This window comes from Mesoplodon densirostris, chromosome 18 (genome assembly GCF_025265405.1).
Source record: "Mesoplodon densirostris isolate mMesDen1 chromosome 18, mMesDen1 primary haplotype, whole genome shotgun sequence".
Classification (NCBI taxonomy): domain Eukaryota; kingdom Metazoa; phylum Chordata; class Mammalia; order Artiodactyla; family Ziphiidae; genus Mesoplodon; species Mesoplodon densirostris.
This window is the reverse complement of record NC_082678.1, coordinates 55498652-55526413: the sequence shown is the minus strand read 5'-3', so window position 1 is coordinate 55526413 and position 27762 is coordinate 55498652. Positions and strand designations below refer to the sequence as shown.

Sequence of the window (27762 nt, the reverse complement as noted above, 5' to 3'; positions counted from 1 at the left end):
CTGAATGCGCCGCCTTAACTAGAGCGCACCAGCTCTCCTCGCAAACGGGGGCCTCTAGCTCCCCTCGAAATCCTGTGAATCCCGAGCATCGCTCCTGGGTAAGTTTGTCCCCTCTCCGTTGCCAAATATCGGAATCTCAGCTTCTTATCCCTTGTAAGTCTAGTCTGCTGGCTCTTTGACGAGGTGGGTTGCAGCCAACACAGCCCCGCCCACCCCGCTCCCGGTGAGACCCTCGGCTGTTATCTCCGGTCTGGGAGTCTTGGCTCTGTGATGCCTGTCTCAGTAGCAGCATCTACCAGAAAACTACAGACTGTTAAGGACTTAAGATCAGGACACTTGGGAACCTGAGGTCAGGGCAGGACGTCATCCCCTGCGTGTGCTGGGAAGCGCCTTAAAGAGCCTGGGGGGAGGAAGTTGGGGTTTGGCATGGACTAGGAAGGGAGGAAGGGCAGGGTGCTGTAGGGACAGGTCAGGCAAGTGCAGCTCCTTGGGGGTGCCCTGCACGCCTGGGGTCCTGAAATAAGGGGAGTTAGTGAACAGGTTCTTTCGGTAAAAATGTGGCTGACCAGGCACTGATGAACTGTCTTCTAAATCCAGAAGGAGAAACCAAGCACTGCTAGTGTCCTGCCGAAAGGAGGCGGGGGTGCGGGGGAGATAAGAACCACGCCTTTCTAAACTAAATACACAGTGCTAAAGGAGGAGGGCGAAGAATGAACCATGGTTTTTATTCCTCAGAAGGTAGTTCCTGTCACTCCTGTCCTACCTTTCTGTGCAGTTCCCACCAACCTGCATTCTGGCATAACTAAGGAAATGTGAATGCCTTCCCCTTTCCCATTAAAAATAGCTAACAGGGCTTCCCTGGTGGCGCAGTGGTTGAGAGTCCGCCTGCCGATGCAGGGGACACGGGTTCGTGCCCCGGTCCGGGAAGATCCCACATGCCGTGGAGCGGCTGGGCCCGTGAGCCATGGCCGCTGAGCCTGCGCTTCCGGAGCCTGTGCTCCGCCACGGGAGAGGCCACAACAGTGAGAGGCCCGCATACCGCAAAAAAAAAAAAAAAAAGAAAAAAAAGAAAGAAAAAAAAAGAAGAAAGATCCCAAATCAACAGCCTAATTTTATACCTTAAACTAGAAAAAGAAGAACAAACAAAACTCAGTGTTAGCAAAAGGAAGGAGATAATAAAGATTAGAGCAGAAGAAATGAAATAGAGAATAGAAAAACAATAGAAAAAAAACAATGAAACTGAAGTTTTTTCTTTAAAGCTTTAAAAAATTTTTAATTTATTTTATTTATTTTTGGCTGTGTTGGGTCTTTGTTGCTGTGCGTGTGCTTTCTCTAGTTGTGGCGAGCAGGGGCTACTCTTCGTTGCAGTGTGCAGGCATCTCATCGTGCGGAGCATGGCCTCTAGTCATGCGGGCTTCAGTAGTTGTGGCTCGTGGGCTCAGTCGTTGTGGCTCGCGGGCTCTAGAGCGCAGGCTCAGTAGTTGTGGCACACGGGCTTAGTTGCTCCGTGGCATGTGGGATCTTCCCGGACCAGGGCTCAAACCCGTGTCCCCTGAATTGGCATGTGGATTCTTAACCAATGCGCCACCAGGGAAGCCCAAACTGAAGTTTTTTAATCAACAAAATTCACAAACCTTTACCTATATTGATGAAGAAAAAAAAAACCTCAACTAGGGCTTCCCTGGTGGCACAGTGGTTGAGAGTCCACCTGCCGACGCAGGGGACACGGGTTCGTGCCCCGGTCCAGGAGGATCCCACATGCCGCGGAGCGGCTGGGCCCGTGAGCCATGGCCGCCGAGCCTGTGCGTCCGGAGCCTGTGCTTTGCAACGGGAGAGGCCACAACAGTGAGAGGCCCGCGTACCGAAAAAAAAAAAAAAAAACCCTCAACTAAAATAAAAAATGAAAGAACAGACATTAATACCAATTTTACAGAAATAAAAGGGATGGATTATAAGAGAATACTATGAACAGTTGTACACTAGCAAATTGGATGACCTAGAGGAAATGGACAAATTCCTAGAAACATACCTACCAAGAGTGAATTAGGAAGAAATGGAAAATCTGAATCAACCTATAACTAGTAAGAAGATTGAATCAGTAATCACAAAAGAAAATCCCTGGACCAGATGGCTTCACTGGTGAATTCTACCTGGGCAAATAATTTTTTGTGGGGCTTCTGTCCATAAAAATAATTTAAGTTAACTAAAATCAGAACATTAGCACCATTCTGGCAATCCAGTCTCAATCCTGCGAAAGAAATAATTTCAGCCAGTGAGGTGATCCACTTACCAGGTGTCTTAGTTTGTTCATGCTGCTATAACAAAATATCGTAGACTGGGTGGTTTATAAACAACAGAAGTTTATTTCTTACAGTTATGGAAGCTGGGAAGTCCAGATTAAGGTGCAGCAGATTTGGTGTCTGGTGAGGACCACTTCTTGTTTCATAGATGACTGTCTTTTCTCTGTCCTCACATGGTGGAAGGGGCCAGGCAGCTCTCTGGGGAATCTTTTATAAGGATACTTGTCCTATTTGTGAGGGTTCCACCACTGTGACCTAATCACATCCCAAAGGCCCTATCTCCAAACACCATCACACTGGGGATTAGGTTTCAACATGTTAATTTTGGGGGCACATAAACATTCAATTTATAGCACGAGGCTATTCTCCAGAACGAGGATCCAGCCATGAGGTCCCAGGACAACACGTTGGTATGAGTCCCAGGGCTCCTTGGGTGAAGGGCCATTGAGCACTGAAAAGGGAAGAAATGGGGACCTGGACCCATAGAGTGTTGTCCAGGCTTGGGCACCTTTCCAGGATGACACTGCTGGCCCTGGCTGGTCCCAGGCACTGGAAGGGCTCAGAAAATTTCACGGAAGACATTCCAGAGCAGGAAGGGCGCTCCGCGCCCGCCGAGGTTCAGAGTCCATGGCAGGAAGGAGGCCCCAGGCCTTGCCTCCTGGTGTCCTAAATGATTAGGAGCCCCCACCAGATTTCCTGTAGTTTGAAAACAACCACTCTAAACACTTCAGTACTCTGTTTTTAAAGAGTTCTCTAGATCTATGGTGAGATTAGGGCCCAGCGTGAATACAAAGTTCTGTGGGAGCCCTGAGAAGAGGATAGACATGGGACTTCTAGGAAGGATGAGGGGAGTTTTCAGGTGACAAAAGTGGAAGAGGGCAAAGGCACAGAGGCCCCAAGTTTCATGGGGGGTGGTGACTACTCTGGGGCATTTGGAGAGGTGACATTTACTGAACACTTAGTCTAGGCCCTGTAATTTGCTAAGTGTTCTGTGGAATATATTGTTGCTTTTTTTTCCTCTGTATGGAAAGGTCATGATCGACAAAGGAATTCTCTTGGTTTAACCCCAACCGTCCAAATCATCTGGAGCCCCAAAGTTACTGTTGCTGTCTTAGTCAGCTCTGGCTGCTATTATAAAAATATCATAGACTGGCTGGCTTATAAACAACAGAAACTTATTTCTCACAGTTCTGGAGGCTGGGCAATCCAAGATCAAGGTGCCAGTGTGGTCAGGTTCTAATGAGGGTCCTCTCCTGGTTGTAGACTTTTCACTGTATCTTCACATGGTAGAGAGCAGAGAAGGGAGGCAACCTCTCTTGAGGTTCTTACAAAGGCATTAATCTTACTCATGAGTGCTCGGCCCTTATGACCTCAGCTGATGCTAATTACCCCCCAAAGGCCCCACTTCCTCATACCATCATGGGGTAGGGGAGGGTTTCAACATATGAATTTTGAAGGGACACAAACATTCAGTCCATACAGCTGTTTACATATGATCAGAAGTTTATAGAGACTGAGGTGTATCCACAGCCTACAGCTGAGTCTCTGCAGGATACTGATCCAGCAGTGGACAGGAGTATTCTGACCCTCTTTGTATCCTTTCCCAGTGTAGTGATCACTGCCTGTGATGAACTCTTCTCTCAGCTGTCTCTAGGCCATCTATAACAAAGCCGTAATCCCAGTAGACCTTAAAGGGACAGGGTTAATGGATTTGGGATACTTATACTTAAAGCAGATGTTTTTGTATATAAGAATTTTACCTCATTGAAAATATGTGGATATCTGATAGAAAAAGGGTATAGTGACTTGGCCCACCTTGCTTAAGATCAATGGCCAAAATATATGAACCTAACTCATCCTTGAAAGAAGGAAAAATTATTAAAATGGCATATTGCTAGATGTCCTTAGACTCCAACTGAGAATTTTTCCAAGGGATTCCCCAATAAAAGAAAATAATTAAGATAAAGTTGAAATTATTAAAAAAAAATATGGGCCTCCCTGGTGGCGCAGTGGTTAAGAGTCCGCCTGCCGATGCAGGGGATACGGGTTCGTGCCCCGGTCTGGGAGGATCCCATATGCCACGGAGCGGCTGGGCCCGTGAGCCATGGCCGCTGGGCCTGCGCGTCCGGAGTCTGTGCTCCGCAACGGGAGAGGCCACAACAGTGAGAGGCCACAACAGTGAGAGGCCCACATACCGCAAAAAGAAAAAATAAAAAAATAAAAGTATATGTAATATATAAAACTAAAATTTGGTTCACTGAGATCAGAAACATAGATAGGCTCCCCTCAGGGGCTTATTTAAGAAAAGAAGAGAGAAGCAAGTTACATAATATTAGGGATTAGAAAGGAGATATAAACACAGATAAAAATTAGATTAACACAATTAGAAGAGGATCATATAAAACTATGGCAAAAAATTGGAAAATTTTACAGGAGTAGAAATTATGATCATCTTATCATCATTATCATTATCATCAGTTCAGAATATGTCCTCAAAACCTATTTTATATCTGTATCCTTATCATGGCATCCAGTGGAATATAGGATAAAACAAAATAAAGAATTTTGCTGGGTTTGCCTCACAATACACAATTTGCTATCTCTTTTGCTCAGGTCCTATTTTAAATGGCTCTGTCTGTTTTACAGAAAAGAATTTCTGCTTGGAAATTGAATGGCTTCTAGGAAGATGACCATCCGTGTTGTTTTGGACACTAACTATGCTGAGCTGGTTCTAGATGTGGGAAAAGTCACTTTCGGGGAGAAGAATAGAAAAAAAATGAAAGATTGTCAACTGAGAAAAAAGCAGAATGAAAACGTCTCACAATCTGTGGTTGCTTTGCTGAATTCTGGAGGGGGCGTGTGCAGGGCTGAAATTGAGAATGAAAACTATAGTTATGAAAAAGATGGAATAGGATTAGATTTGGAAAATTCTTTTGCCAATATTGTTTCGTTTGTTTCTAAATACTTAGACTTTATGCAGCAAGGTAAATATTTTCTGATTTTTGTCAAATCGTGGAGCTCAGAAACCTCTGGGTTGAGGATTGCCACCTTGAGCTCCAATTTGTACAAAAGAGATATAACCTCTGTAAAAGTCATGAACGCTACCGCTGCACTGGAATTCCTCAAAGACAGGTTAGAAACTGGAAAGAGATCTTCTTTAATACCTGAATCACCTCCAAAGAGGTACTGTTTTGATGTACAAGAAGAAAGTAGCATGAAGGCCTTGGCTGCTGACTTTTTTAATAGGATGCAACTCACGTACAGAGAAAAACTCACCTTTACTGAATCCACACATGTTGAAATGAAAGACTACTCAACAGAAAAGTTGTTACAACGCATTAAAGATATTCTCCCTCAATATGTTTCTGCATTTGCAAATACTCATGGGGGATATTTGTTTATTGGTTTAAGTGAAAAAAAACAAGAAGTAACTGGCTTTAAAGCAGAGAAGAGTGACCTTGACAAGATAGAAAAAGAAATAGAACAATGCATTAGCAAGTTGCCTGTCTATCACTTATGTATAGAGGAGAAGAAGATAAATTATTCATGCAAATTCCTTGAAGTATATGATGAAGGAAGTCTTTGTGGTTACGTCTGTGCGCTCAAAATAGAGCTATTCTGTTGTGCAGTGTTTGCCAAAAATCCGAATTCCTGGCATGTGAAAGATAATCAAGTGATGCAGCTGACCGTGGAGGAATGGGGCCATTTAATGCTGGATCTTGATTTATCAAGTGAGGAAAGGGGATTAGAAATAAGGGTATATTTGGCTGGGGTGGCAAGGCTTTTTTTTTCTCTTGGATTTGGGGCAACATCAATAGTCCTCAAATTTCAACACCTAATTTACTAATCTCTGGTGGTTATAATCATAGTTCACTATCTCTACCCACTTAGAAGGTAGCTATTCCATACAGAAAGCACATTACCTCCTCTCTGTAGCATTGCCTGGTATAAAGATCCAATTAACCCTGTTTTTCTTCCTTGTCACTTCTACTCACTTTCAAGGAGAGCCTGTGAATTCCTTCTCCCTTTCCCTTCTGAGCTCGGTTTCAGTAACTGACCACTTCTGTCTCTCAGGAACACTTGCCTCTTTTATTTACTTGCTCCTTCATCTTTCTTTACACCTTTCCATTTATTTCCCTTAGAACCTCTTCCCTCTTCCTCTCCTGTCTCTTCCTTTTGTGAATCAATGTATAACCCTAAATTGGACGGATAAGAAAAGGATAGTGTTGGTATTTCATCTGATTTTTGGAAAAGAAAAGCCTCCAATGAAACTAGACCAGCACTAGCAACTTAAAAATCTTTGAAAATGCAAACTTCTTCCTTAGAATCTGCACAAAATTCAGCTCTCCACTAGCCATCATGTCTTCTAATTTTAATTGCTTTTAAAATCAACCCAATTATATGGTAATGTATTCAATTACTATTAATGCATTTTCCTATTAGTATTCAATATAGTGTGTTTCAGCAGCCTCAAGGAATAAATTTATAACTTATGTTTGACTTGGGAATCTAAGCACAATATCTAACAATATTTCTATTGGAAAAATGGGGTCATTTCTAAGCAGACTTTTGATATACTAAGCATTTTGTTGATATACTAAGAATTTAGTTGTGACAAATTGAGAAAGTGATTTTTGTTTTTTAAGATTTTTCCGGGTCATTTGAAGAGATGAACATTCCACAAAGTATGTTATCACCTATACCCCTTGATTGGTCTCCGTATAAATATAAGAATTTGGAAAGTCAGGAGCAGAGATATCACCTTACAGGTAATTTAACTCTGGTTTCTTTGGACTTGGTGTGTGTATTTTCAAATCTTCTCTTCACATCAGCTCTATCTTGAAACTTATCATCAAAGTATATTCTGGCATTCAGGGGAATGCTTTGGTGTTTTTATCATTGAACATGTCAAAATCTAATTTTTCAGATTTTGATTAGACTTTTCTTGGTGTAATAGGAACTCCTTTAATTGGAAGCAAGAGAACCCCAACTCAATTTAGTTTAAACAAAAAAGGAAGTACATCATGTTGCTGGGAAATCTAGATTGAGACACAGCTTCATACATTGAGTTACTGAAGAAAGGCCACCAGTACTCAGAATCTCTGATTTATCTGTTTTCGTTATTACTGTTTATGGACAACATGTTGTTTTCTGCTGTATAAACAGTGTTACCTTGAATATTCTTGTTCAGTCTTCTGGTGCATATTTTCAAGAGTTTCTCCTGGGTCCACACGTAGGAGTAGAATTGCTAGGTCAGGCAGTATGTGAATATTCAAGCAATAAGATAATGCCAGATTGTTTTCCGAAGTAAATGACTCACTTTACTCCCAACAACAATATGTTACAAATGCCACATCTTCTCCAGTTGTCAAACTTCTCTTCATCTTTCTTCTCATCCTCCTTCTTCCCACTCAAATAGGTGTAAAATAGTATCTCTCTGCTTCTACATTTCCCTGGTTATTAATTTGGTTGAGCATATCTTCATATACTTACTGGCCATATGTATTTTATCACCTGTGAAAGACCTATTCTGTCTTTTGTCCATTTTTCTATTAGGCTTTTGTCTTTTTCTTGCTGATGTGTAGGAGATTCTAGAATCCAAATCCTCTTTTGGTCATAGGTATTACAGATTACAGAGATCTTCTCCAAGTTTGTGGCTTTTGTTTTCTCTTTTCTTAAGGCATATTATGATAATTAGTAGCTTGATATTTTAATATAGTCAAAGTTACCATATTTTAATTTTCTGGTTTAATGCTCTTTGTGCCTTGTGTAAGATATCATTCTCTACCTTAAGGTTAGAAAGATATTTCCCTTCATTTTCTTCTAAAAGTTTTAGGGTTTTGCACTTTACATTTAACATTTAAATCCTTGATCCATCTCAGTGGTGATGTAAGAGTACTATTTCATTTTGTTCCATGTGGATGGCCACATTACCCAGCTCCAATTACTGAATAGTTCCCACTTTCACCCACTGATCTGCCATGCCCCCTCCAGCATATTACTAAGTATACGTATAGCCACATTTCTAGAATCCCTATTATGTTCTCTTGGTCAATTTGTCTGTCCCTACATCCACTATACTGTCCTAATATTGTAATATCATATTAAGTACTTGGCAGGGTAAGCCACCTTACTTTTATTCTTTTTCTTTGAGAGTGTCTTGGTGATTTTAAATCATTTAATATATTATACAAATTTTAGAATCTGCTTAAGTGCCACAAAAAACCCTTTAAGGATTTTGATTGCAGTTACATTGACTAGGTAGATTTGTGACATATTTACATCAATTGCTTTGTACAGTTGAACATAGGAAATCTCTCCATTTGTTTATATCTTCTTTAATGTCTTTAAAGTTTTATAAGTTTCTGTGTACAAGTTTTGTACTTTTTTTGTTACATTTATTACTAGTTTTTTTAAAATTTATTTTTATTTAATTTATTTTATTTTTGGCTGTGTTGGGTCTTCGTTGCTGCATGCAGGCTTTCTCTAGTTGCAGCAAGTGGGGGCTACTCTTTGTCATAGCACGTGGGCTTCTCATTGTGGTGGCTTCTCTTGTTGCACAGCATGGGTTCTAGGTGCACGGGCTTCAGTAGTTGTGGCACACGGGCTCAGTAGCTGTGGCTTGCGGGCTCTAGAGTGCAGGCTCAGTAGTTGTGGCACACGGGCTTAGTTGTTACACGGCATGTGGGATCTTCCTGGACCAGGAGTCAAACCCGTATCCCCTGCATTGGCAGGCAGATTCTTTTTTTTTTTTTTTTTTTTTAGATTTATTTATTTATTTTTGGCTGCGTTGGCTCTTCGTTGCTGTGCGCGGGCTTTCTCTAGTTGCGGTGAGCGGGGACTACTCTTTGTTGCACTGCCGGGACTTCTCATTGTGGTGGCTTCTCTTTGTTGCTGAGCACGGGGTCTACGTGCGTGGACTTCAGTAGCTGTGGCTCACGGGCTCTAGAGCGCAGGCTCGGTAGTTGTGGCGCATGGTCTTAGTTGCCCCATGGCATGTGGGATCTTCCCGGACCAGGGCTCAAACCCATGTCCCCTGCACTGGCAGGCAGATTCTTAATCACTGTGCCGCCAGGGAAGCCCTATTACTAGGCTTTTAAAATTTTTTTGTTGTTGTAATTGTAATTGATGTCTTTCTTTTTTTTTTTTTTTTTCTTTTTTGGCTGCGCTGTGCAGCTTGCGGGATCTTTGTTCCCTGACCTGGGATTTAACCTGCGCCCTCGGCAGTGAAAGTGTGCAGTCCTACCCACTGGACCGCCAGAGAATTCTCGATGTTTTTCTTTAAAAGTTACATTTTCTTATTGTTTGTTGCTGGTGTGTAGAAATGCAATCAATTTTATATATTAGTTCATGCTACCTTGTTAAAATTTATTTTAAATAATTTGTCCATAGATTCTTTTTATGTTCTTTATAATTATACTGATTATGTTTTCCTAATGCTTTTTTTTTTTTTTTTTTTTTTTTTGCGGTACGCGGGCCTCTCACTGTTGTGGCCTCTCCCGTTGCGGGGCACAGGCTCCGGACGCGCAGGCTCAGCGGCCATGGCTCACGGGCCCAGCCGCTCTGCGGCATGTGAGATTCTCCCGGACCGGGGCACGAACCCGTGTCCCCTACATCGGCAGGCGGACTCTCAACCACTGCGCCATCAGGGAAGCCCTCTTAATGCTTTTAATATTTTTACTTTATCCTTTTTTTTTTTGTATCCCTAGTACTCATTTATCTTATAGCTAGAAATTTGTTCCTTTTGACTTTGTGCCTTTATCCAATTCCTCTTCCCCTTACCCCCTGCCTCTGGTAACCACAAATCTGACCTCTTTTTCTATGAGTTTGTTTGTTGTTTTTGAAGTATAATTGACCTACAACACTATGCTAGCTCCTGTTATACAACATAGTGATTTGATATTTCTGTACATTTCAAAATGATCACCAAGGTAAATCTAGTTACGATCTGTTACCATACAAGGATTTTACATAGTTACTGACTGTATTCCCCACACTGTACATTTCATATCTATGACTCATTTATTTTGCAACTGGAAGTTTATACCTCTTTATCTCCTTCACCTATTTATTTCCTCCCCCCAAACCCCTCTTCTCTGGCAAACATCTGTTTGCTCTCTGTTTCTATAACTCTGTTTCTGTTTTGTTATGTTTGTTAGTTTGTTGCTTCCATATCTTAGCTACTGTAAATAGTGCTGCAGTGACCATAGGGGTACATATATCTTTTCTAATAGTATTTTCATTTTCTTTGGATAAATACCCAGAAGTGGAATTGCTGGATTGTATGGTAGTTCTATTGTTGGTTTTTTGAGGAACTTCCATGCTGTTTTCCATAGTGGCTACACCAATTTACATTCCATGAGGGTTCCCTTTTCTCCACATGCTCACCAACACCTGCTGTTTCTTGTCCTTTTGATACCAGCCATTTTAAAAAATTGAAGTGTAGTTGATTTACAGTATTACTAAGTCCCAGGTGTACAACATAATGATTCACAATATTTAAAGGTTATACTGCATTTATAGTTATTATATATATATAATATAGTAATACAATATAGTAATTCAATATAGTAAATACAATACAATATAGTAAATATTGGCTATATTCCCCATGCTGTACAATATATCTTTGTAGCTTATTTATTTGATACATAGTAGTTTGTGCCTCTTAATTTGTGCTTTACACAAATTTTTATATGTTGAAATTTAATTATTCAGCTTGAAAGATTTTCTAATTTTCCTTATGAATTCTTTGATGCATAGATTATTTTACGGTTAAATTTCAAATACTTGGACCTTTTATAGACATCTTATAGTTGTTGATTTCTAATTTAATTCCATGGTGATCAGAGAACATACTCTGTAAGATTTCAATCTTTGAAATTTATTGAAGCTTGTTTTGGTTTATTTATGGTTTATTTTGGTAGATTTTCCAAATGCACTAGTAAAGAATATATGTTCCACAGTTGTTGAGTATGTTTTTCTATAAATGTCAAGTCAAGTTGATTGACAGTGTCATTCGCATCTTCTATAAACTCATTTTTTGTTTCATTCTTCTTTCAGTTTGAAAGAGAGGTATTTATAATCACCAACTACAATAGTGAATTTGTCCATTTGTCTTTTTTTTTTTTTATAATTTTGGGGCTGCATTGGGTCTTCGTTGCTGTGCTCAAGCATTCTCTAGTTGCGGCAAGCGAGGCCTACTCTTTGTTGCGGTGCGTGGGTTTCTCATTGCGGTGGCTTCTCTTGTTTTGGAGCATGGGCTCTAGGTGTGCGGGCTTCAGTATTTGTGGCACATGGACTCAGTAGTTGTGGCTCACAGGCTCTAGAACGCAGGCTCAATAGTTTTGGCCCACAGGTTTAGTTGCTCCATAGTATGTGGGATCTTCCCAAACCAGGGCTTGAACCTGTGTCCCCTGCACTGGCAGGTGGATTCTTAACCACTGCACCACCAGGGAAGCCCTATTTATCTTTTTAATGCTGTCATTTTTTTGGTTCAATTACTTCGGAGTTCTTATTAAGCTCATACTCATTTATAATTTTCCTGATGTCTTAACCCTTTTATAATTTTGAAAGTTTCTTCATTTCCACAGCATCTCTTGAGTAGAAATCTATATTGTCTGGAATTAATATAGCTGCTCCAGTTTTCTTATAATTAGAAGCTGCATGGTATATATTTTTTCACTCTTTTACTTTCAACCTATTTACGTCTTTGTATCTAAAATGTGTGTCTTGTAGACAGTGTACAGTTGGGCTTGCTTTTATTTTCATTCCAATAATTTTTTCTTAATTTTTTCAGATTTCAGCTGCTGCCTTTTTCCCTTCAGGATATTCCCTGTGCATGTGTAGTTTAGTCCACAGCTAAGGATCTGTGTGGACTTTATATGCAGATTTTGGGACTCACTCCCATTGCATCACCTTCCCTTCTAGTATTTCTTCTCTAACTTTCTGACTGCTCTGACAGTAAGGCTCTTTCTGCTTTCTAAGCAGTGCAAATACTAGACAGTGTTCCTCGGAAAAAATGCTGCAAACTCAAAAATCTCTTCAGTTGCAATTGTCTTTCAAGAGTAGACTGCTCTTCTGTTTATATCTCCTGCTTTGGTTACTTTTCAGTGCCTTCAAATACTTAATTTTTAATATTTTGTCCAGATTTTACACTTTGCACCTGTGAGAGGGTTAGTCTGACTAAGCTACTCTGCCATTGCTTAGAGACAAAAACCTCTCATCTGTTTTTTTTTCCTTTTGCCTTTTTTTGGATTAAGTATTTTATTTTATTTTCCTGTTCTTCTCTTCTCTCAGCTTTTAATACAAATTATTCTATTATTCCTTTCCATGGTTTGCCTAGAAATCACAGTGTGCATCTTTATTTTGCTAGTTTTACTTCTTCCCAAGTTTTTAGCTTTATATGAATCCTTTTATTGTTTTAAAACTGTCAATAATACTTCTTATTTGCCCAACATTTACTCTTTCCAGGAAAATGTATTAATTCCTGAAGTTTAATGCTTTCATTTGGGATAATTTTCCTTTAAGAAGAACTCTGTTTGATGTTATTTGTAGTGTAGATCTTCTGACAATAAGTTATCTCTTTCTCTCTCTTTCCCCCCACCCATTTGAAAATGTTTTTTTTTTTTTTTTTTTTTTTTTTTTTTTTGCGGTATGCGGGCCTCTCACTGTTGTGGCCTCCCCCGTTGCGGAGCACAGGCTCCGGACGCGCAGGCTCAGCGGCCATGGCTCACGGGCCCAGCCGCTCCGCGGCATATGGGATCCTCCCAGACCGGGGCACGAACCCGTATCCCCTGCATCGGCAGGCGGACTCTCAACCACTTGCGCCACCAGGGAGGCCCGAAAATGTTTTATTTTTGCTTTTTGTTGGATATTTGTGGTACATGTTGAATTCTAGGTTTGCAGACCTTTTCTTTCAGGACTTTAAGATGTCATTCCAATGTCTTCTGGCTTATAGACTTTCTGTAGAAGAATGAATCATAAGTCTTATTGTTGCTTCCTTGTAGATTATGTGTCTTTTTTCCTCTGACTGCTTTAAAGATTTTTCTGCTGTAGGATGTCTTTCCATTTATCTGTGCCTTCTTTAATTTCCTTCATCTGTGTTTTAGAGTTTTCAGTGTACAAGTCTTTCACTTCTTCAGTTAAGTTTATTCATAAGTATCTTATTCTTTTTGTTACTTTTGTAGATTTGATTGTTGTCTTAATTTCCTTTATGGATAGTTTATTGTTGGTGTATAGAAATGCTACAGACTTTTATACATTGACTTTGTATCCTGCAATTTTACTGAATTTTCTTATTAGTTTTAACAGTTTTTTTTGTTGTTGAATCTTTAGGGTTTTCTACATATATGATCATGTCATCTGCAAACAGAGATCATTTAACTTCTTACTTTCTGATTTGGTTGTCTTTTATTTCTATTTCTGGTCTAATTACTTTGGCTAGGACTTCCAGTAGTGTTGAATAGAAGTGGTGAGATGGACTTCCCTGGTGGCGCAGTGGTTGAGAGTCCGCCTGCCGATGCAGGGGACACGGGTTCGTGCCCCGGTCCGGGAGAATCCCACATGCTGCGGAGCGGCTGGGCCCGTGAGCCATGGCCGCTGAGCCTGCGCATCCAGAGCCTGTGCTCCACAGCAGGAGAGGCCACAACAGTGAGAGGCCCACGTACCGCAAAAAAAAAAAAAAAAGTGGTGAGAGTGGGCATTCTTGGCTTGTACTGAATCTTAGAGGAAAAGCTTTCAGTTTTTCTGCATTGGTTATGATGTTGGCTGTGGCTTTTCATATCTGGCCTTTGTTGTGTTGAGGTAAATTCCTTCTATACCTATTTTGTTGAGAGTTTTTATCGAATGGATGTTGAATTTTGTTAAATTCTTTTTCTGCCTCTGTTGAAATGATTATGTGGTTTTTATCTTTCACTCTGTTAATGTGGTATATCACATTGATTTGTAAATGCTGAACCATCCTTGCATCCCTGGGATAATCCTACTTGGTCATGGTGTATAGTCTTTTTAGTGTGCTTTCAAATTTGGTTTACTAGTATTTTATTGAAGACTTTTGCATCTATATTAATTAGGGTTATTGGCCTGTAGTTTTCTTTCCTTTTCTTGTGGTATCTTTGTTTGGCTTTAGTATCAGGGTGATGCCGGCCTCATAAAATGAGTTTGGAGGTGTTCCCTCTTTTATTTTTTAGAAGAGATTAAGAAGGATTGGAATTAATTCTTTAAATGTTTGGTAGAATTCACCCATGAAGCTATCTGGACTTGGGCTTTTCTTCATAGGGAGGCTTCAATCCTTCAGTCTCCTTAATTGTTATTGGTCTGTTTAGATTTTCTATTTCTTTTTGGTTCAGTCTTGGTAAGTTGTATGTTTCTAGAAATTTATGTTTCTCCGAGATTATCCAGTTTGTTGGCATATAATTATTCATAAGAGTCCCTTTTGGTCCTTTTTATATGTGAAGCATCCATTGTAATGTTTTCTTTATCATTTCTGGTTTTATTTATTTGAGATTTCTCTGTCTTTTTTGCTTAGTTTGTCTGGCTAAAGTTTGTCATTTTCGTTTATCTTTTTTTAAGAAACCAACTCTTAGTTTTGTTGATTTTTTCTGTTATTTTTCTATTCTTTACTTGATTTAATTCTGCTCTAATCTTTATTATTTCCTTCCTTCTGATAATATTGAGCTTACTTTGTTGTTGTTTTTCAGTTCTTTGAGGTGTAAGGTTATGTTGTTTGTTATATTTTTATTTTATAATGTAGGCCTTTATCACTATAAACTTACCTATTAATACTGCTTTTGTTACAACCCATAATTTTTGGTATATTGTATTTTCATTTGTCTTGAGATATTTTTGAAATTCCCTTGTGATTTCCACCTTGACCTAATGGCTATTCAACAGTGTGCTGTTTAGTTTCCAAGTATTCGTGAAATTCTCATTTTATTGTTGTTATTGATCTCTAGTTTCCTTTTATTTTGGTCAGAACAATACTTGGTATGGTTTCAATCTTCCTAAATTTGTTGCGACTTGTTTGTGACCTAACGTGATCTATCTCAGAGAATGTCCCATGTGCACTTGAGGAGAATGTGTGTTCTGCTGGAGGGTGGAAAGTTCTGTATATGTCTAAGTTCATTTGATCTTTAGTTCAAGTCTGTTGTTTTCTTATTTGGATGTTCTAACCATTATTGAGAGCGAAAATAGTGAAGTCTTATACTAATATTTTATTGCTGCCAACTTCTCCATTCAGATTTTTCAATATTTGCTTTATATATTTAGGTGCTATGATGTTGGGTGCATATATATTTACAGTTGTTATATCTCACTATTGAATTGACCCTTTTATCATTGTGTTTTGACTTCTTTGTCTCCAAAGACTAGTTTTTAAAAAATTTTTATTTTATTTTATTTTATTTTTTGGCCTAACTGCTCGGCATGTGGGATCTTAGTTCCCTGATCAGGGATCCAACCCATGTCCCCTGCATTGGAAGCTCAGAGTCTTAACCACTGGACCGCCAGGGAGGTCCCACTAAAGACTATTTTAGACTTTAATTCTATTTTTTCTGATATAAGTATTGCCATTCCTGCTTTCTTTTAGTTACCATTTCTCTGGAGTATCGTTTTCCATCTCTTCATTTTCAACATATATGCGACCTTGAATCTAAAGGAAGTTTCTTATAGACAGCATATAATTGGATCTTTGTTTTTAATGCATACAACCACTCTAAATTTTTTGATTGGAAACATTAAAACATTTTCATTTAAAGTAATTATTAGTAGGGAAGGATTTATTATTGTCATTTTCTTAACTGTTTTCTGTTTGTTCTTTTGTCCCTTTTTTCTCTCTTGCTGTCATCTTTGTGCTTCATTAGGGTTTTGTGGGGGGGGGGTTGTTTGTTTCATTTTTTGTATTGTTAGGCTTGACTCCTTCCTCTTTTTGTGTGTGTAACTTCTATAGGTATTTTCTTTGCAATTACCATAGGGCTCACACAAAATATCTTATAGCTGTAAGAGTCTACTTTAAGCTGATAACAACTTAATTTCACTTGCATATAAAAACTATACTTTTACCTCTTTTCCCTCCACATTATATGCTATTAATGTCACAGTTTAAATCTCTTTATATTGTGTATCCAATAACATAAGTTAATTATAGTTATTTTTAATACTTTAGTCATTTAAATTTTTTAACATCTTTATTGGAGTATAATTGCTTTACAATGTTGTGTTACTTTCTCCTGTATAACAAAGTGAATCAGCTATATGTATACGTATATCCCCATATCCCCTCCCTCTTGCGTCTCCCTCCTACCCTCCCTATCCCACCCCTCTAGGTGGTCACAAAACACGGAGCTGATCTCCCTGTGCTATGCAGCTGCTTCCCACTAGCTATCTATTTTACATTTGGTAGTGTATATATGTCAGTGCCACTCTCTCACTTCATCCCAGCTTAGCCTTCCCCCTCCCTGTGTCCTCAAGTCCATTCTCTACATCTGCGTCTTTATTCCTGTCCTGCCCCTAGGTTCTTTAGAACCATTTTGTTTTTTAGATTCCATATATATGTGTTAGCATATGGTATTTGTTTTTCTCTTTCTGACTTACTTCACTCTGTGTGACAGACTCTAGGTCCATCCACCTCACTACAAATAACTCAATTTCGTTTCTTTTTATGGCTGAGTAATATTCCATTGTATACATGTGCCATATCTTCTTTATCCATTCATCTGTCAGTGGACACTTAGGTTGCTTTCATGTCCTGTCATTGTAGATAGAGCTGCAATGAATATTGTGGTACATGACTCTTTTTGAATTACGGTTTTCTCAGGGTATATGCCCAGTAGTGGGATTGCTAGGTCACATGGTAGTTCTGTTTTTCCTTTTCTAACGAACCTCCATACTGTTCTCCATAGTGGCTGTATCAATTTACATTCTCACCAACAGTGCAAGAGGGTTCCCTTGTCTCCACACCGTCTCCAGCATTTATCATTTATAGATTTTTTGATGATGGCCATTCTGACCGGTGTGAGGTGATACCTCACTGTAGTTTTGATTTGCATTTCTCTAATGATTAGTGATGCTGAGCTTCTTTTCATGTGTTTGTTGGCAATCTGTATATCTCTGGAGAAATGTCTATTTAGGTCTTCTGCCTATTTTTGGATTGGTTTCTTTGTTTTTTTGATATTGAGCTGCCTGTATACTTTGGAGATTAATCCTTTGTCAGTTGCTTCATTTGCAAATATTTTCTCCCATTCTGAGGGTTGTCTTTTCGTCTTGTTTATGGTTTCCTTTGCTGTGCAAAAGCTTTTAGTTTCATTAGGTCCCACTTGTTTATTTTTGTTTTTATTTCCATTTCTCTAGGAGGTAAGTCAAAAAGGATATTGCTGTGATTTATGTCATAGAGTGTTCCGCCTATGTTTCCTCTAGGAGTTTTATAGTGTCTGGCCTTACATTTAGGTCTTTAATCCATTTTGAGTTTATATTTGTGCATGGTGTTAGGGAGTATTCTAATTTCATTCTTTTAAATGTAGCTTTCCAGTTTTCCCAGCACCACTTGTTGAACACGCTGTCTTTTCTCCCTTTTATATTCTTGCCTCCTTTATCAAAGATAAGGTGATCATATGTGTGTGAGTTTATCTCTGGGCTTTCTATCCTGTTCCATTGATCTATATTTCTGTTTTTGTGCCAGTACCATACTTTCTTGATTACTGTAGCTTTGTAGTATAGTCTGAAGTCAGGGAGCCTGATTCCTCCAAATCCATTTTTCTTTCCCAAGATTGCTTGGACTATTCGGGGTCTTTTGTGTTTCCATACAAATTGTGAAATTTTTTGTTCTAGCTTTGTGAAAAATGCCACTGGTAGTTTGATAGGGATTGCATTGAATCTGTAGATTGCTTTGGGTAGGATAGTCATTTTCACAATATTGATTCTTCCAATCCAAGAACATGGTATATCTATCCATCTGTTTGTATCATCTTTAATTTCTTTCATCAGTGTCTTATAGTTTTCTGCATACAGGTCTTTTGTCTCCTTAGGTAGGTTTATTCCTAGGCATTTTATTCTTTTTGTTGCAATGGTAAATGGGAGTGTTTCCTTAATTTCTCTTTCAGATTTTTCATCATTAGTGTATAGGAATGCAAGAGATTTCTGTGCATTAATTTTGTCTCCTGCTACTTTACCAAGTTCATTGATTAGCTCTAGTAGTTTTCTGGTAGCATCTTTAGGATTCTCTATGTATAGTATCATGTCATCTGCAAACAGTGACAGTTTTACTTCTTCTTTTCTGATTTGGATTCCTTTTATTTCTTTTTCTTCTCTCATTGTTGTGGCTAAAACTTCCAAAACTAGTCAGCAACCTTGTCTTGTTCCTGATCTTAGTGGAAATGGTTTCAGTTTTTCACCATTGAGAACAATGTTGACTGTGGGTTTGTCATATATGGCCTTTATTATGTTGAGGTAAGTTCCCTCTATGCCTACTTTCTGGAGGGTTTTTATCATAAATTGGTGTTGAATTTTGTCAAAAGCTTTTTCTGCATCTATTGAGATGATCATATGGTTTTCCTCCTTCAATTTGTTAATATGTTGTATCACATTGATTGATTTGCATATACTGAAGAATCCTTGCATTCCTGGGATAAACCCCACTTGATCATGGTGTATGATCCTTTCAAGGTGCTGTTGTATTCTGTTTGCTAGTATGTTGTTGAGGATTTTTGTATCTATATTCATCAGTGATATTGGCCTGTAGTTTTCTTTTTTTGTGACATCTTTTTCTGATTTTGGTATCCAGGTGATGGCAGCCTCATAGAATGAGTTTGGGAGTGTTCCTCCCTCTGCTATATTTTGGAAGAGTTTGAGAAGGATAGGTGTTAGCTCTTCTCTAAATGTTTGATAGAATTCGCCTGTGAAGCCATCTGGTCCTGGGCTTTTGTTTGTTGGAAGATTTTTAATCACAGTTTCAATTTCAGTGCTTGTGATTGGTCTCTTTATATTTTCTATTTCTTCCTGGTTTAGTCTTGGAAGGTTGTGCTTTTCTAAGAATGTGTCCATTTCTTCCAGATTGTCCATTTCATGGGCATATAGTTGCTTGTAGTAATCTCTCATGATCCTTTGTATTCTGCACTGTCAGTCGTTACTTCTCCTTTTTCATTTCTAATTCTGTTGATTTGAGTCTTCTCCCTTTGTTTCTTGATGAGTCTGGCTACTGGTTTATCAATGTTGTTTATCTTCTCAAAGAACCAGCTTTTAGTTTTATTGATCTTTGCTATCGTTTCCTTCATCTCTTTTTCATTTATTTCTGATTTGATTTCTGTGATTTCTTTCCTTCTGCTAACTTTGGGATTTTTTTGTTCTTCTTTCTCTAATTGCTTTAGGTGTAAGGTTAGGTTGTTTGTTTGAGATTTTTCTTGTTTCTTGAGGTAGGATTGTATTGCTATTAAACTTCCCTCTTAGAACTGCTTTTGCTGCATCCCATAGGTTTGGGGTCATCATGTTTCATTGTCATTTGTTTCTAGGTATTTTTGATTTCCTCTTTGATTTCTTCAGTGATCTCTTGATTATTTAGTAGTGTATTGTTTAGCCTCCATGTCTTTGTATTTTTTACAGTTTTTTTTCCCTGTAATCGATATCTAGTCTCATAGCATTGTTGCTGGAAAAGATACTTGATACGATTTCAATTTTCTTAAATTTACCAAGGCTTTATTTGTGACCCAAGATATGATCTATCCTGGAGAATGTTCCATGAGCACTTGAGAAGAAAGTGAATTTTGTTGTTTTTGGATGGAATGTTCTATAAATATCAATTAAGTTCATCTCGTTTAATGTGTCATTTAAAGCTTGCGTTTCCTTATTTATTTTCATTTTGGATGATCTGTCCATTGGTGAAAGTGGGGTGTTAAATTTCCCTACTATAATTGTGTTACTGTCGATTTCCCCTTTTATGGCTGTTAATATTTCCCTTATGTATTGAGGTGCTCCTACGTTTGGTGCATAAATATTTACAATTATTATATCTTCTTCTTGGATTGATCCCTTGATCGTTATGTGGTGTCCTTCTTTGTCTCTTGTAATAGTCTTTATTTTAAAGTATATTTTGTCTGATATGAGAATTGCTACTCCAGCTTTCTTTTGATTTCCATTTTCATGGAATATCTTTTTCCATCCCCTCACTTTCAGTCTGTATGTGTCCCTAGGTCTGAAGTGGATATCTTGTAGACAGCATATATACGGGTCCTGTTTTTGTATCCATTCAGTCAGTCTATGTCTTTTGGTTGGAGCATTTAATCCATTTACATTTAAGGTAATTATCGATGTGTATGTTCCTATCACCATTTTCTTAACTGTTTTGGGTTTGTTTTTGTAGGTCTTTTCCTTCTCTTGTGTTTCCCGCTTAGAGAAGTTCCTTTAGCATTTGTTGTAAAGCTGGTTTGGTGGTGCTGAATTCTCTTAGTTTTTGCTTGTTTGTAAAGGTTTTAATTTCTCCATCGAATCTGAATGAGATCCTTGCTGGGTAGAGTAATCTTGGTTGTAGGGCTTCCCTGGTGGTGCAGTGGTTGAGAATCTGCCTGCCAATGCAGGGGACACGGGTTTGAGCCCTGGTCCAGGAAGATCCCACATGCCACAGAGCAACTAAGCCCATGCACTACAACTACTGAGCCTGCACTCTAGAGCCCACAAGCCACAACTGTTGAGCCCAGTGCTGCAACTACTGAAGCCTCACACCTAGAGCCTGTGCTCCACAACAAGAGAAGCCACTGCAATGAGAAGCCTGAGTACCACAATGAAGAGTAGCCCCCACTAGCCACAATTAGAGAAAGCCCGCACGCAGCAACGAAGACCCAATACAGCCAAAAATAAATAAATAAATAAGTAAATGTTTTTAAAAAATCTTGATTGTAGGTTTTTCCCTTTCATCACTTGAAATATGTCCTGTCACTCCCTTCTGGCTTGCAGAGTTTCTGCTGAAAGATCTGCTGTTAACCTCATGGGGATTCCCTTGTATGTTATTTGTTGCTTTTCCCTTGCTGCTTTTAATACTTTTTCTTTGTATTTAATTTTTGATAGTTTGATTAATATGTGTCTTGGAGTGTTTCTCCTTAGATTTATCCTGTGTGGGACTCTCTGGGCTTCCTGGACGTGACTCACTATTTCCTTTCCCATATTAAGGAAGTTTTCAACTATAATCTGTTCAAATATTTTCTCAGTCCCTTTCTTTTTCTCTTCTTCTTCTGGGACACCTATAATTCAAATGTTGGTGCTTTTAATGTTGTCCCAGAGGTCTCTTAGGCTGTCTTCACTTCTTTTCATTCTTTCTTCTTTATTCTGCTCTACGGTAGTTATTTCCACTATTTTATATTCCAGGTCACTTATCTGTTCTTCTGCCTCAGTTATTCTGCTATTGATTCCTTCTAGAGAATTTAAAATTTCATTTATTGTGTTGTTCATCATTATTTGTTTGCTCTTTAGTTCTTTTAGGTCCTTGTTAAATGTTTATTGTATTTTCTCCATTCTATTTCCAAGATTTTGGATCATCTTTACTATCATTCCTCTGAATTCTTTTTCAGATAGACTGCCTATTTCCTCTTCATTTATTTGGTCTGGTGGGTTTTTACCTTGCTCCTTCATCTGCTGCATATTTCTCTGTCTTCTCATTTTGTTTAACTTACTGTGTTTGGGTCTCCTCTTCACAGGCTGCAGGTTCGTAGTTCCCGTTGTTTTTGGTGTCTGTCCCCAGTGGGTAAGGTTGGGTCAGTGGGTTGTGTTGGCTTCCTGGTGGAGGGGACTGGGGCCTGTATTCTGGCGGATGAGGCTGGATCTTGTCTTTCTGGTGGGCAGGACCGAGTCCGGTGGTGTGTTTTGGGGTGTCTGTGACCTTATTATGACTTTAGGCAGCCTCTCTGCTAATGGGTGGGGTTGTGGTCCTGTCTTGCTAGTTGTTTGGCATAGGGTGTCCAGCACTGGAGCTTGCTGGTCTTTGAGTGGAGCTGGGTCTTAGCACTGAGATGGAGATCTCTGGGAGAGCTCTCACTGATTGATATTACGTGGAGCCAGGAGGTCTCTGGTGGTCCAATGTCCTGAACTCGGCTATCCCACCTCACAGGCTCAGGCCTGACACCTGGCTGGAGCACCAAGACCCTGTCAGCCACATGGCTTCAAAGGGACATATGACGGGTCCAAGATTCCTGAGCCAAGACATCTCAGGGTCTAGGAGAGAGAGGCAGAGAGATGAGGAATAATCCTGGCTCTGTGTGGGAGGGACTCCATCCCAGGAGCCCCAGAGGCAGGAACTGCCTCTAGTTAGCTTGTCACTGTATACACGATGCCTGGCACACTGTGCTTGGTAAGTATTCAGTGAATGAGTGAACGAATCTCATTTAACTTTTATACTAAATTAAAAGTGATTTATCCACTACCGTCATAATAATATGGTTTTCTGTTTTTGTCTCTATATTTACCTTTACCAATGACTTTTATGTTTTCATGTTGCTGTTTAACATCTTTTATTTTCAACTTGAAGAACTTCCTTTAGCATTTCTTATAAAGTAGGTCTAATAGTGATGAATTCTCTTAACTTTTGTTTGTTTTAGAAAGTCTTTATCTCCCCCTCACTTTTGAAGGACAGGTTTGCGGTGTACGTATTCTTGGTTGGAAGTTTTCTTCTGTCAGAACTTTGAATATATCATCCCACTCTCTTCTGGCATTCAATGTTTCTTAAGAAAAAGCCACTGATAGTCTTATCGGGGGTTCCCTTTTATGTTACTAGTTGCTTTTCTCTTACTGCTTTCAAAGTTATCCTTTTTATCTTTAACTTTTGACAATTCAATTATAATGTGTCTAAATGTAAGTATCTTCTGATTCAGCTTATTTGGTAAGTTTTGGACTTCCTAGATCTGGATGTTTATTTTGAGGTTTGAAGAGTTTTCGGCCATTATTTCTTGGCATAAGCTTTCTGCACCTTTTTCTTTTTTTCCTTCTGGAACTTCCATAATGCATACATTGGTTTACTTGATGGTGTCCCATCAGTTTTCACTCTTTTTCATTCTTTTTTCTTTTTTCTCTTTTTACTGGATGATTTCCAGTGACCTGTCTTCGAGTTTATTGATCTTTTCTTCTGCTTGATCTAGTCTGTTGTTGAACCCCTCTATTGAATTTTTCAGTTAACTTGTATTCTTCAGTTCTATGATTTCTTTTTGGTACTTTTTAGTATTTTCTGTCTCTGTTGAAAACCTCCCTTTGTTCACACATTGCTTTCGTGACCTAAGAAAACATCATTAAGGCCATTATTTTGAATTCTCTTTTGGGTAAATCATGTAGCTCCATTTCATTAAGAAAAGGTTTCTAGAGATTAATCTTGTTCTTTAATTTTGAACATATTCCCCTGTTTCTTCTTTTTTTTTGACTCTGTGTTGGTTTCTGCACATTATATAAAACAGCCACTTCTTCCAGTTTTCACAGACTGACCTCATGTAGGAGATGAACTCACTAATCAGTTCAGCCAGAGATTCTGGGTACCTCTCAAAGCTTTGTGCTCATTTTAGATGCTGACTTTGTTCTTAGTGTTCCCCAGAAGACTATCATAAGCCAAGTCCCATCAGTGCCCTGATTCAGGCAAGATAGAAGCCAGTGCCTCAAGCTGCAGCCAGAAAAGTTGAAGCACTAGATGTGTGTCCCAATTCCTCCTCTCCTTAGGGAGAAGTTGAGAGATGGAGTTTATCACCCACTTGCTCTTGACAAGTACCTGCATACTAGTTCAGACTGTGTGCTCCTTCAAACTGTTGCTTTGCTCTCTGTTGCCCTCCAGAACCTAGTGAATGCCAGGCCCTGTCAGCTCTCAGAGAAGGATGGGTTAGAAGTCAGTCCCTCTGGTAGAAACTGGAATGTTTTGGGAGCTAGATGTGCATTCCAACTCCTAGGGAGAATCGGAGGCTTGGTTTTATAACTGGAGTGGTTCAGGGAAGAGCAACAGGAGGTATCCACATGCCCATTCAAACTCCCAAGGGACTAATGATTGCTTTCTCCATCAGCTCCCAGAGACAGACAAGTAAGATGCCAGACTCTCAGACAGCAGGTACGAAAGTTAGGGCACTAGATGTGCAATCTAATCTCTTCCAGAGAGAAGCTGGGAACTGACTTTATTGTCTGCTTGCTCTCCACTGAGCCAGAAGGAAGAACCACTGGAAGTGCTCTGGGCCCAGGAGACTAGTGAATGCTGGGCTTCATCAGCTCTCAGAGATAGGCAAGTTAGAAGCCAGTCTCTTGGGTAGCAGCCATAAAAGATGGGGGTACTAGATGTGTGGTCTAAACCTTTTGCTCCTTAGGGAGAAGCTAGGATTTGAGGGTACCCTCCTGACTGTATGGTGCTGTGCTAGGGGTGAAGTTTATGGCAAGGCTGTGTCTCAACTTTTCCTACCCATTTCAATGTGGTTATTTTCTCAGTCACCCAATGTGCAGGAGTCTCTCAACTAGTTTTTAGATTTCTCTCAGAGGGAATTGATCCACATGTAGCTGTTTGTTTGTTGCATCCACAGGTGGAGGGAGAGTCTGGATCCTCCTATTCTGTCCTCTTGGTCTTTAAGTCCCTTTTTGATAAATTCTAATACCTGAATCATTTGTCAGTCTTTTTCTCATATCTATTTTTTCTCTTGGTTTTTTTGGTAGTTTGTCCTGACTTTTATCATATCTCTGAATTTTTTAAATTATACCATGGATGGCAAATTATAGAGGCTTTGGAAGATGTTACATTCCTCCAAAGAGGATTATACTTTGTTTTGTCAGGTAGATAGAGTACCAGTGATAACCCTGATTTTTTTTGAAGATTGGTTTTATGCTTTTCTAGGGATATCTTTAAATTTTGCCTTTACTATTAGGTCATGGCTCTTCTTGAGTCTCAACTTAAAGTCTGGGGTGTTTACCACAGGCCCCCACTTTGAAGGGACTTGAATTCCAGTCTCAGTCCCCCGTCACCATGAGATTGATGAAATTCAGGTTCAGCTCTTTAGCCTCCCAGTTGATATTTTCTTCTGGGTTTCCAGCATCTCACCCTGTATTTGCCAGTGAATTGAAAAAAAATTTGTATGTAGATTTTGGCTGCTTCTCTGCAGTTTCATCCTCTCTGAGATTTTCCCACTCAAATTCCAGATCCTCTGGTAGCCGTGAATTCCAACCTCTTTTTCTTCAGCCTAGTAAAACTGATGATTTCTGCTTGGGCTCTGTTTACCCATGACATGATATGGAAAATATCCTTAGACAAAAAGCTGGGATGATTGTGGTACTACTTCCTGAGCTTCCTCTCCATCAAAGATTGTAACCCTTTAAGTCCTGCTTGTACTGGTTGCTCTCCAGTTCTTTAAATTTCTGTTTTATATATTTTATACAACTTTTATAGTTGTTTTTGGTGGGAGGGTTGGTCTGATACAAGCTACTTTGCCATGGTTGGAATTGGAAGCTTCCAGTGTTTAAAATTTTATTATAATTATTTTCATATCTAGTGCCATCAGAAAAGGTGACATATGTTCCAGAAATCCTCTATGAGAAACTGTTCTCACAACACAAAGGATTTGCACAGTTAATACATAATGAAATAGGCTCCGTTCATCAAGTTACATTGATGTTTTCTAAGAGCTGGTCTTTGGATCTGGGCTTGCAAGAGAACCAGAAAGTCATCTGTGATGCACTTCTAATTGCCCAGGACCATCCACCAGTCTTATACACCTTCCTCAGGGAACGTAATAAGGAATTAAAAGGTTATTCGATACAAACTGCCTTAACTTTAAAGAAGAAACTCGTAAAAACTGGTGGTTACAGTGGGAAAGTGTGTGTCATGACAAAGATCTATCTGAGTGAAGAATCTTCTACATTGACTGAAGGCAATATCCGACTTCTTCATGATTCAAGCTTATCTGCAATTTACCCTAAGTCCTACACTCTTACAACTCAAACAATGAGTGAATTGAAGAAGGCCCTTTTTATAGTCTTGAAGACACTCGGAACTTTGAATGACCAATTTGACTCACATTTCTCAACACCTCCCAGATAAGCAGTATGGATTACTTTCAGAGGAATGAAAAAAGGATGTTTAAATCTTGTCCAAGGCTCACCTGAATCATGGAAAGTAGACCAGGCTACAAAGATGTTTTTCATTATATAGTCAATGGTGTTCTCAAATTCTGGAAAATATGCCTTTGAAAAGCATTGCAAGGAAGACAACATGATGGGACCTTGGAAAATCAAATTTAGTCTTCATTTATTTCTTCCTAAATGGTCTTCATAGGTGTTGCTTAAGAGTTATTAAGAAAATAAATGTGTTAATTATGCTGTGCACAGTTTGTTATTTACTCCATGCATAGTTTATGGATAAATTGTCTTCCACTTTTAAGTTGGGAAAAATGGCAATACTTTTATTTTTAATAACAACAACAATGGAAATTCCCAGGATATACCCAGAAAACCTTTATAACTTAGAAAAGATTATCATTGATGACATTCAGAGTATTTATAATGGAAATGAAGAAGGCAAAATTTACTACCCATCCCTGCAAAATTCTCTTCATTTTCTTGGACGACTTTTACACTATTCACTTGGAGTTAGGGCTTGTCTAATTGCTCAGCTGGTACCCTTAAGAACTCAGCAGAATCGTCATTTTAACATTCGGAATTCAAGGTGATACAGAGTTTTCCAGACAGGCAAAAGATAAAGGAGTTCATCACCACTAGACTGATGGTACAAGAAATGTGAAAGGGTCTTGTTTAAGCTGAAATGAAAGGGTGCTAATTAGTACAGATGGTCTCTGTCTTAAGATGGTTCGACTTAGGGTTTTTTGACTTTATGATGGTGCAAAAGCGATTCGCATGCAGTAGAAACCATACTTCAAATTTTGAATTTTGATCTTTTCCTGAGCTAGTCACATGAGATATGATATTCTCTTATGATGCTGGGCAGTGGCAGTGAGCCACAACTCCCAGTCAGCCATGCGATCATGAGGGTTAAACAACCGATACTCTATAGTATATTGTGTTGCTTCCTGCTTCTGATGAGAAGAAGAGGAAGGCATTCACTCTTGAGCTGAAACTCAAATAATTGCCCTGCATGAAAGTAGCAAGCCAGTAATGGCCATCACATGTGAGTTAGGACTTTTGCAATTGATGATCTCGACCACCTTAAAGGATAAGTGAATCAGTGATGCAATGAAATTGTCGGCATCAGTTACATCCGCTGTCTTCATGAAGAAATTAGCTGGGCTAATTGATGATATGAAAAAATTTATCGACACTAGAGTGGAAGACCAGATACAGAAGTGCATACCACTTAGCCTACTGAGGATCTAGGCTAAGGCAAGAAGTTTTTTCCATACACTGAAAGAGCATGCTGGGACTTCCCTGGTGGTGCAGTGGTAAAGACTCCGTGCTTCCCATCCACATAGCACAGGGAGATCAGCTCCGTGCTTTGTGACCGCCTGGAGGGGTGGGATAGGGAGGG

At 39.2% G+C, this 27762-nt stretch overlaps 1 protein-coding gene across 1 annotated transcript; it reads left to right on the top strand.

The window, feature by feature from the left end:
- Positions 1-17: 17 nt before the first annotated feature.
- SLFN12 (schlafen family member 12) lies at positions 18-26322 on the top strand. Its single transcript, XM_060082812.1, has 3 exons — positions 18-98; positions 4947-6031; positions 25775-26322. The coding sequence occupies exons 2-3, from the start codon at positions 4972-4974 to the stop codon at positions 26320-26322; spliced, it is 1608 nt and encodes a 535-aa protein (XP_059938795.1). The 5' UTR covers positions 18-98; positions 4947-4971.
- The last annotated feature ends 1440 nt before the right edge of the window (positions 26323-27762 follow it).